At 48.6% G+C, this 11,288-nt stretch overlaps 1 protein-coding gene across 1 annotated transcript in view; it reads right to left on the reverse strand.

Annotated features, from left to right (window-relative positions):
• The window catches only part of LOC124483616 (CREB-binding protein-like), a 33,285-nt gene extending 23,642 nt beyond the window's left edge, over positions 1-9,643 (reverse strand). Inside the window, 3 exon segments of the mRNA XM_047044134.1 lie at positions 5,235-5,372; positions 9,108-9,201; positions 9,203-9,643. Coding sequence (XP_046900090.1) covers positions 5,235-5,372; positions 9,108-9,201; positions 9,203-9,564 — 594 coding nt within the window. The 5' untranslated portion in view covers positions 9,565-9,643.
• Between the last annotated feature and the right edge of the window lie 1,645 nt (positions 9,644-11,288).

An 11,288-nucleotide genomic window follows, 5' to 3' on the forward strand; every position in this document is an offset into this window, starting at 1 on the left:
GCAACAATGTTTAACCAATTTCAGGGCTCTTACGTCTCATGCATTCGACGTGAGACTCGCGCATTTTGACCATGTCTCACGCAACATCTCGCATTTTTCACGCTGAGAAGTTAAGAGACAGCGTGTCCCGCTATATACAATTAATGGAATTAATCTCACACCAGACTTTTGATCAAACTTGAGAGCCTCCGCGATTGTATTAACCAGTAAATGTTCGTATTGTCGGTTACAAACATTGGTATTGTCGGTTAGCGGTTACACGGTTAATAATGAGCATCCCTACCAGCTAGCGCTACGAACTGTGCAGGTCACGTTTTGTAGTTTCTTACTTTTGAACTGTAACAAACGCAGCTGTATGGGAACTGTGCGGAAAATATGTTCCAGCCAAAAATGAGAACACGATAACCAACTGAAGTCATCTCCTTGGCCTCTTCAACCCCTCTGGGTGCTAACCTGTGTTTCGGGCCGGGACTAGCACTTCTATAGCTCTATGATTGGTCGGTCGATCCGCAATCATTGCTTGCATGTACCATTGTGAATTTGCACTTGTTTATCGTTGCGTCGACCTTTTAATTACTACATATGTGCCTTGATAGTTGTTAAAGTGGTTGAATTCCCCTCAAATTATCCTAACCGTTATTAAAAATGGGTAATTAAAAATGATCAATAACTATCCTTATCAACTGAAATGAAACATTTGATTGTGATACGTTGCTCAGCTGCGCCCTAGCACCACGTACTAAACACTGCAAACTAGGGATGGGCATTCGACTAAATTGTCTTAATCGATCGCCGGGAGAATTAACGATCGATTTTCGATTAATCATTAACATTTTTATATTAAAATTCACAATTTATAGGCAATATTAAAATGCAGTGAAAACTGAAAAAAACACAGCGTGTTTCCGCATTGAGATCTGTAGCCTAGTATAAAGGGCCCTATTATCGTCCACTTTAAATCTCCAACGTTCGGGGCCCCATTATCGTCCACAACCATTTATTCCGTTAATTTCTTAAAGGGGCAATTGACTGTTTTTTTGGGGTATTTCACACTGTTCCTTAAGGTCTCCGAATAGGGTATGTAACATTGGTTGGGTTGAAAATGGCCCGGGTGCTGTTCTATGGCCTCTTACAGATCGTCTGAAATGTTCCCGGGAAAAAACACTAGCTTTTCTCCTTTTATGTTATGCTCATTAATATTTCGATAAGCTGCGCGCTGATTGGTTGGTTATCAACGAGTGAAGCTGGGAGCAAAAACGCAACACGGCCAACAGCAGCACTCGCTGAAACACTGAAGTTGGAGACTTGAAATAAAAACGCGCAAATAAATCTATTGTGTCTACACAACACTGTTTTCAACAGATTGACTATATAACATTTGAAATGATAACATTACTTGTTTCCACTTCTGTTGTTGAAGCAAACTGGATTGACTTAGGTGGGTAGAACATTAGGCTACAGTTTAGCAACCAAACGTTGTTGCAATCGTGATTCTACTCGGCTTCAGTTAGCTAGCTAGGCTAGCTCTAGATATCTTGCTGTAAAATAACATGACAAAGATCTGGACAAACATGCATCGTGAATTGTAGATTTTCATTACACAGGTTATTTATTTGAGTGAAACACAGTCAGGAACATGAATCAACGTTAGCCCCATTGCCAATAAACTAGGCTAAATTATCACATGCTCTTGCGTTAACTAGCAAGCTAAACTTGTTTACATGCCTACAGTCTAGGTGTTACTAGTAACAGTTACTAGCAATGCTAATGTATCCTGTATCTAAAACCTGCCTTTCTCCAGTTCTTTCAAATAGATTATCTAGACAGGCGTTAGCAATAAGCCAGACTGCAGTTTGTTTTCTGGCTATTTTTCGGAAGCTTCCCTTCTAATGCCGACTACAGCTAGTCTAGCTAGAGTCATTTGATGTGTGTAGAAACGTATTTAGCATTCTACCTGGTATGCTATATACAGGAAACGTTAGCATTGCTAATAACTGTTAGCACAACATCTTACTGTCCTTATAGCTTGCGGTTGCAATGAGCATACGGTTGGAACAGCACCTCTTTCCAGGTTCAGCTTCCTAGCATATCCTGCTTGAAATTGTCCAAGGTTGTCAAAACTGTCTTGGGTGAAATGTTCAGAGCAAATGAATGATTGAGTGTCGAACTTCGCCAGGATCTTCTCATACTAGACAACAGCAGCCATGCCTGTTGAATGTTTGGCTCCTTGGGAAGACTGTGAGTGTTAGCCTTCCCTGTACAGCCTGGAACACAGCATTTACGACCGTGGTCCATATCAATATCCTTGTTATAATTCAAAACGTTCTTCTTTGTAATTCCTTATAAGTAGCCTACACAGAGCAGCGCGCAGCTAAACTAGTATCGCCCTGGCTGGTCTGGATGTAAATTCTGGGGCGTGACAAAGATACAGACCAGAGCCAATAAGAGGGCGATCACCGGTCCTACGTAGGACCGGTGGCTTTGTTGAAAAGCTAGCGTTTTACAGCCAAATTTTTTCTTTTTGAGATTTGAATAGGAAAGAGGTGTCAATAGACTTTGATATTCACGGTATGTTCAGTTTACCCTCCGAACTGTCGTTTTTCAACAATGACAAGGTAAAATCGGTTTTGCAGTCAATTGCCCCTTTAAAGAAGATATGCAGCAGCAACGAAAGAAAGTAACTCATCGATATGTACACATCTTATAGTGCTGCACACCAAATTACAGCTTCTTACTTCGAGATTTGAGTATGTAAATACGCTCTCAAACCATATGTGTAGCATCTGCCTTCCGCAGCGTCAAACTGACAATTCTCCATTGAAAGTGGTTGGGTGGACGATAATGGGACCCCCTGGCTAACTGCTAAAATCAGGAAAGTAACATTTCTAGGCATACCCGGATTGGATTTCAATACCAGAATGTTATAATATAGGTGTTTTTAATTTGTATTATAACGACATTTTGGTAAGATTGCTAACGAGCGTCGAGAACTAGGTGGACGATAATGGGACCCCTTACTAGGTATTACAAGAAAAACAACTATTTCTGTAACTCCTAGAAGCGGAGCCGACAACTAGAAGCCTGTGTTCAAACACAACTGACCCTCGTTTTTTTCTGGCTAATTAACAAAGCTTCATAAAAACCTTCGCCCTCAACAATACTTAAGGGTAGCATATCCATCTCGGTGGACTTACAGATCCGTTGGGTAATTTTCTCTGCTCGTTGTGCATTGCAGCTCCTCCGTGCTAGCACCAAGAACAGGATGCACCGCCACTAACCAGGGTCGGATGTAGCCTACGTTCTTCAAGTGGTACATCATTTGAGTCGTGGAGGAGTTGTATTTATACTCAGTTTTGCAGTGAACAAAGTAATTTTTTAGTCAATATGGTCTCACGCTACACTTCGCCGTGACCTCTTCATATTTACTTTTGAAATAGCTACATGGAAACTCGCCGGTAATTGAGTAGACCTGTGGCGTTTTTTTCCAAACATTGGCTTCATTTGGTAAAATGTTTAATTGCTGCCACATAGCAAAATCCATTGCAATCCTTCAAGACTCACACTACGCAACAGAACACGCATTAGTTTTATCGATGAACAAATAATGTTATCGACTAAATTCTTAATGATCGATAATCGATCGTCGATTAATTATGCCCATCCCTACTGCAAACCAAACAGTGCATACAATGCAGTAGAATTAGAGTTAAGTGAGTGTGGAGGGATCGAGTGGAGACTAGGAGCCTAGAAATGTAAATGCCACCAGGCACAGGGTGTGTGATGTCACCAGGCACAGGGTGTGTGATGTCACCAGACACATGGTGTGTGATGTCACCAGGCACAGAGTGTGTGATGTCACCAGGCACAGGGTGTGTGATGTCACCAGGCACAGGGTGTGTGATGTCACCAGGCACAGGGTGTGTGATGTCACCAGGCACAGGGTGTGTGATGTCACCAGGCACAGGGTGTGTGATGTCCCAGGCACAGGGTGAGTGATGTCACCAGGCACAGGTTGAGTGATGTCACCAGGCACAGGGTGAGTGATGTCACCAGGCACAGGGTGAGTGATGTCACCAGGCACAGGGTGTGTGCCAGTGGGTGATTAAGACTGAAGTGAGCGAGAGAGTTAGAGAGTAAGTGAAGAGAAGTCTCAGTGAGAGTTAGAGAGTAAGTGAAGAGAAGTGTCAGAAGGTTGCCCGTTCAATTCCCGGCCGTGCCAAATGACGTTGTGTCCTTGGGCAAGGCACTTCACCTTACTTGCCTCAGGGGAACGTCCCTGTACTTATTGTAAGTCGCTCTGGATAAGAGTGTCTGCTATATGTAAATGTACTTTCTGAGAAAGGGCAAATCTTCCCCCCCCCATGACTTAAAGATGCTTTAAAGCAGAACTGAAAATGAGGTGGAGTTAATCACACCACAGAGGAATGTGTTTATAACTACCCATCCAAACTCGAATGAAGAAAAAATACAGACAAGTATGTTAAATTAGGCTTTGAAATGGTGAGAAAATCAGCAGTCTTCTCTGCTTGAGACTGGGTGGGGTGTGTCGCCTGTAGCTCCGCCCCCTCAAATGTATTGAATTTAGCAACAGCAACAACTAACTAAACCATTCGCAGATATCAGAACAGATCTACCTGCAGTCTCTGAGCGTGTTATGTTTTAATGACTGTCTTTGCATCGTACCAGTTGAGTAACAGAATGCAGGTTATATAAACTGTCTGTGATCTGACGTAGACAGGTGGCTGTGAAGTAGATAGGTTCAGTTTTTGCCCCGCCTAAACAAAACCTGAGCTGAAAAACAGTAGATAGGTTCAGTTTTTGCCCCCCGCGTCACGGGGGCTGTCCCTCCAGGAGGGGGGTAGGGGGATGCACAGGCCGATTGGACGGTGGAACTTGCGTCTCCGTGGCTCCACCGTAACCACGGGGCTGAAGGTTGCCTGGTTACCAAAACCTGAGCTGAAAAACGGGTGAGACTTCCACTGCTCAGTTGGACAGAGTTTAACAGCTCTGCACGTGTGCTTTCAGCAACTCATTTCACACGTATATAATGTACTGAGAAGCAAATCATGGAATTTGCTCTACAGCATCTTTAAGAAAATCCTATTTCACGGCTGCTTCCAAAAAAATAAAAAAATAAAACTGCCTCACCCCCATTCGAAAACAAACCTACACACACACACTCACGTGAATGTGTGTGTGTGTGTGTGTGAGTAAGGGTGGATGGCACCACTCACCAGGTTGGGCACGGCGTTGGCCCCCTTCAGGTCGCTGGGGAAGGGAGCCAGGCTATTGGCCTGCAGGGCCGCCTTGTTCTGCACCTGCTGCACCCCCGTCTGGCCGTACGGCTGCCCGAACACTCCGCCCATGCCCATCTGGGGGGGGGGGGGGGGGGGAAACAGCTTTCAGAACGGACAAGGGAGTCACATCCAGCCAAACAGACAATGTTACTGCCCCACAAGTTACAGCCATTACTCTTTTCCCACTGGCACCACAGCACCAAGATGTTTCCTGAGTGAGTGGTTTGGCCGTGCGTCTAATCTCTTGTGGCTGGCTGTTGGGACATTTTCATGCATCGGTGCACTTGAGAGTACTAGCATAGCTGGTTTATGCACTGAACCGGCGATGAATCAATCGATCTATCAAATCATTCAATCAGTCGACACAACAGCAACCAGCTGACCGGAGCCAGGCTGTGGTTCAGGGGAAGCCCAGGGGCCCACAGCTGTGATGTGGCTGCCTGCGATGGGCCCTGGCTGGGGTTGAGCTAGAGGAAGTGATGCCCTGCTACATGGTCGGTGCAAGTCACATTCTCAGCCCTCTCTCTCATCACGCCATCTGACCAGAATGAAGACCAACAGTAAAACCAGTCATGTGTCGGACTGGCTTCCAAACAGAGGTGATGAAAACACTGAAACCAAAAAGCCCCATTATTCTGTACTCTACAATGCCATCTACACTGTCCCATCTACACGCTGGTATCTACACGCTGGTATCTACACGCTGGTATCTACACACGCTGGTATCTACACACACTGGTATCTACACACACTGGTATCTACACACACACACACACACACTGGTATCTACACGCTGGTATCTACACGCTGGTATCTACACACGCTGGTATTTACACACACTGGTATCTACACACACACACACACTGGTATCTACACACGCTGGTATCTACACACACTGGTATCTACAGTCTTCTACGGTAGTGACTGGTACTCGTTTGTCTCATTTAGGCCTAAATATTCCCTTGGCCAGTCTCTGTGTCTGGTGTGTAAGGAAGTGTGCATAGGAATGAGTGCGTGTATAGTGTGTGCATGTGTGTGAGTGCGAGCATGTGTGTATGTGAGTGTGCGCGTGTGTGTGCATTGCACTGTGCACCCCAGGCAGAGAAGAGGAGCTCTAGTCTGGACTGGAACAGAGACTCCCTCCTGCCGTCAGGCTCGCTTAGGCAGACACATGAAAGAGCAAGCGCAGCCAGAGAGGGAGGGAGGGAGAGGGAGGGGGGGAGGGAATAATAGAGCTGCGGAGGCACTTGTAGCAGAGCGCTGCCTGCCTGCCCGCCCCTCCCCCCCTACACTGTCTCTCTCGCTGCCTCCGAGCCTGCCTGTTCCTCACCACACACACGCACACACACACACACAACGCTTCCCCTCCTTCTAAATCACCCCAGATAACATCTACATTGGGTCTCACCAGACACTGATACACAGCGGATCTTCCCCCTCCTCTCTCTCTCCCTCTCTCTCTCTCTCTCTGTCTCTCTCTCTCTGTCTTAGCAGGTTTTCCACCAAATTAACAAGTTAGCTCTGGTTCTTGGACTGGTTCTGTTCAGGATGGTTGGAACCCTGGTGAACCGGTCGGCATTTCCAGCAGTTTTGAACGGAACTGTATTTATTTTTATATGGCTGAATCCTGTTCTCCCAACCTGTAGAATATGACACAACCACTGATGTCGTCACGGTTCGCACTTCCAGTCGAGAGAAATCACAAATGTTTTGGTCCAGCTGGGAATCAACTTTTCGGGTTCGGAACTAATGTTTTTTGTCTCTCCCCTCACCCCTTTCCCAGTCCCTGACACCCCCCCTTCCTCTGAGCATGATTGGCTGCTCTAGTGTGACATCTGAGGGGCTGGGGAGAGCCAGCACGCGCACGCAGCACGGAGAGAGAGACAGAGAGAGCGAGAGCGAGAGAGAGAGAAAGAAGATGGGGAGAAAGGAGAGCAAGGAGCAAGGCAGGAAATAGGAGACGGAACAGGGAGAAGAATGAAAAGGACGAACTGAGACTCGTTCTGCCTCCAGAGAGACTCTCCCCCCCCCCCCCCCCCCCCCCCCCCACACTTCAGCAGCACGTGTTACTACGGCCGAGGAGGTGCCAGGTAAACACGACGTGAGTGAGCTTCAGCTCCTTCATCCACGGACCTCACACTGCCCCGGGTAAACACAGGGACGGATTGCCCTGCTCTCCCTCTCTTCTACATTCTCCCTCTATGTCTCTCCCCCACTCTCTCTCTCACACACACTTTCTCCCTCAGTCTAGGTGGAAGTCGTGGATGTCTGTGAATAAGTGTATTTGTATGAGACAGACAGAGAGAGACAGAGAGAGAGAGAGGGAGAGAGGTAAAGAGAGGGAGAGAGAGAGACGGAGAGAGAGAGCGAGCAAAACAGAGAGAGACGGAGAGAGAGAGAGAGAGAGAGAGCGAGCGAGACAGAGAGCGTGACAGGGAGCTGTGTTTCATGTGGCGAGGGCTGCCAGTGTCTCCTGGGTGAGAAGTCACGGCCTGGTTTCCCTCTTGGTTTCCTGCTAAACCACACGACTGAGAGCGAGGAACTTGGGCGGGCGCTTTTCTCAAGATGCTCACTGAATCCAGACTGAGGCAAACCCCACACACACACACACTTTAATCCAGACTGAGGCAAACCCCCCCCCACACACACACACACACACACACTTCATCCAGACTGAGGCAAACCCCCCACACACACACACACACACTTCATCCAGACTGAGGCAAACCCCCCACACACACACACACACACTTCATCCAGACTGAGGCAAACCCCACACACACACACACACACACACACTTTAATCCAGACTGAGGCAAACCCCCCACACACACACACACTTCATCCAGACTGAGGCAAACCCCACACACACGATCGACAGATAAATCTGTTTGGGCTCTTTACACAAATCAACACAGCTGAAATTTCCTTGAAAATGCTTCAGGAAATACAATACAGCCAAGTAGTATCCTCTGCGACACACAGTCCTTCCTACCTACAACAGCCCTTCACCTCCTGCCTTGTTTAACAGCCCTCCACCTCCTCCTCCAGCTTCTACCTGGTTAAACAGCCCTCCTCCTCCAGCTTCTACCTGGTTTAACAGCCCTCCTCCTCCACCTTCTACCCTGGTTAAACAGCCCTCCTCCTCCAGCTTCTACCTGATTAAACAGCCCTCCTCCTTTTCCACCTTCTACCTGGTTAAACAGCCCTCCTCCTCCAGCTTCTACCTGGTTAAACAGCCCTCCTCCTCCAGCTTCTACCTGGTAAAACAGCCCTCCTCCTCCACCATCTACCTGGTTAAACAGCCCTCCTCCTCCTCCACCTTCTACCTGGTTAAACAGCCCTCCTCCTCCAGCTTCTACCTGGTTAAACAGCCTTCCAACTAACAGCTGGGTGTCTGGTTGCTCCTCACAGACCCAGGCACAGATCAACAGATCAATAGGTGGGGGGGGGGGAGGGTAAACAAGTAGTGGAACGCACCCCCCCACACACACACGCACCACATCGATGCTCAACATCGATGATACACCACTGGCAAGGATTACAGAGTGGCTAGGGAGTGTTTGCACAGAAGCGGGCCGAACCAGACAGAGTAAGAGATGGGAGCCGACTGCACAAGCTCAGCCCGTCATCCAGCAGCTGGGCGGCACCGGACATCGCCGGAGCTCACCGTCTGCATTATTACAGGATCACCGTTTATGTCCGCCCTCAAACATGTTGTCTACAGGGATGCCTCACACTCAAGTTCCCCCGACTTTCCCAATGAAAGAGACCAGTAGACATTTACAATATCCCCCTGCCCCCCCTTACCTTATTCATGTTGCCAGCCTGCTGGGCGTTCATGGCGTTGTGGGCCCCCATCTGCGCCCCTCCCTGGGTGAGAGTCTCCGCCAGCACGCTGCCCCCCACGCTGGCCCCCCGGCAAGGCCTGCCCCTGGTACTGCATCCCAGGCCTTCCCCTGCCACCCGGCCCCAGCACGCCGTTCATCACCTGGCCCATCACCTGCCCGCTGTTCATCATAGCCTGGCCGAACCCCCCCATGCCCGGCCCCCCGTTCCCCTGGCCCCCCTTCTGGCCCTGGGGGGACGGGTGGCCCTGCGAGCCCTGGCACAGGGGGCTCTTGCCCAGCACGGAGGCCAGCTGGCCCCCCATGTTCCCGGGCTGGGGGCTGGAGGAGGAGCTGAGCCCCCCGCCCAGGCTGGTGGAGCTGCCGGCCCGCAGGAGCTCCGACAGCTGCTTGTGTTTGGCGGCCGCGTCGGGCACCATGTCCCCGTTACGGATGAGCTCGTCTGGAAGGTCATTCTCCAGGTCAAACAGAGTCACCAGATCTGGGGGAGAGAGACAGAGACACAGAGAGAGAGAGAGAGAGAGAGAGAGACAGAGAGAGAAAGACAAAAAGAGAAAGAGAGAGAGACAGCAAGAAAAAGAGACGGAAAGAGAGAGACAGAGAGACAGACAAAAAGAGAGAGAAACAAAACAGCTGTCAACATCAAACATGGGGCTCTCTCCTCAGTGACAGTTTTACTACTTGGCAAGAGAGACAGACAGTCATTGTTGTTTTCTCAAAAGATGGCTCGTGTCAAATTCCTGGGTTTAACGTGAAGTGTGCAAAGAGCTTTCCATCAGACAGGGAGAGATAACCAACTCAAAAAAGATCAAAGTCACAAGTCAGAAGGTGTGTTTACTCAACCTGTCAAACACTCAAACACACACACACAGACACTTTGATATTGACACGCTAATCATCTGAAACCTCACCGGAAAAAAACGGAACAAGCCTAAGACAGAATGGTACACTGCCCTCACAAGCTGGCGGCTGTGCCCTGCCCAAACACAGGTCCAACACACACACAGACACACACGCACACACTGAAGCAAGGCCTTCCACTAGTCTCTGCTGCTGGAGATGCTACTGCAGGCTTCTTATAGCTGAAGCGTGGCAAGCTGTGGTGGAGACCAGGAAGGAGTGCAGCAGCGTAGACCCTACGCGTGCGTGTGCGCGGCTCATCGTTTCAAGGCGCCTCGGTTCACCTAAGGAGGAAATCTCGCCCCCTGCCCTGGTGCTAAAAATAGCCCAGCTCCAGATGACCCCCCCAGGGCTGTCTGGTTGAGACTGAACCCTCCAGCTCCAGATGACCCCCCCAGGGCTGTCTGGTTGAGACTGAACCCTCCAGCTAGGATGATCCCCGGGGCCGCCAACTTCTCCAAAAACCTTGGGAGTGAGATTCGGCGGGGCCAACCAAAAGGTTGCTGCGTACAAAGCAGCGTACGCAACGCGGAAAACGCGGATGGACTCGCGGAACGCAGACATTCAAATGGGAATATGACATTTGATATTTGGATTACTGTGATCCAAAAGGATTGTGAGCTATTTGTATAATATATAGTTTGTTTTACAAATGTAATGGATTTAACGTGAAAGGTGATGAGTTAGTGGCTCAGGTGAAGGATTGCTCGTCACCCCGCCTGATCCACACACCCCGGTCTGAGCACTAGTAAATATGCAAGTAGGCGAGTATTTGATTGAGAACAACATGAGTTTGTTGTTCGATGAGGCAGAGCCAGCAGGGTCAAAACAACATGATAGTTCAGAGGCCTCTAAAGCCCTTTCAGTTCAACTCACATTTTACACACTAAATACTGTATTGTTATTGCAGTGTTTCCCACACAGACTAATTTGTGGCGGTGCGCCACAGAATCAACACCGGCCGCCACATATTGCGTTTCGTTAAAATGTTTAACACTATTTAGGCTAAAACACACAGCGTATTCGCTCAGCTGCATTTCCTTTCCCTGCTCTCCCTCCGTCTCTGTCACTCACACGTCTCTCTCACATACACGCACACACACACACACACATCAGCACACGTTAGCAACAATGCATACATTCGCCGTTCTAGTAAGACAGAAAGCTATATCAGCGAGCCTTCAGCATTAGTGCCGTAGCTTAAGGTCTAGGAAAGTTGAGGCTCCTTTTTGCTAGGTACCTA

This window comes from Hypomesus transpacificus, chromosome 21, assembly GCF_021917145.1.
Source record: "Hypomesus transpacificus isolate Combined female chromosome 21, fHypTra1, whole genome shotgun sequence".
NCBI lineage: Eukaryota > Metazoa > Chordata > Actinopteri > Osmeriformes > Osmeridae > Hypomesus > Hypomesus transpacificus.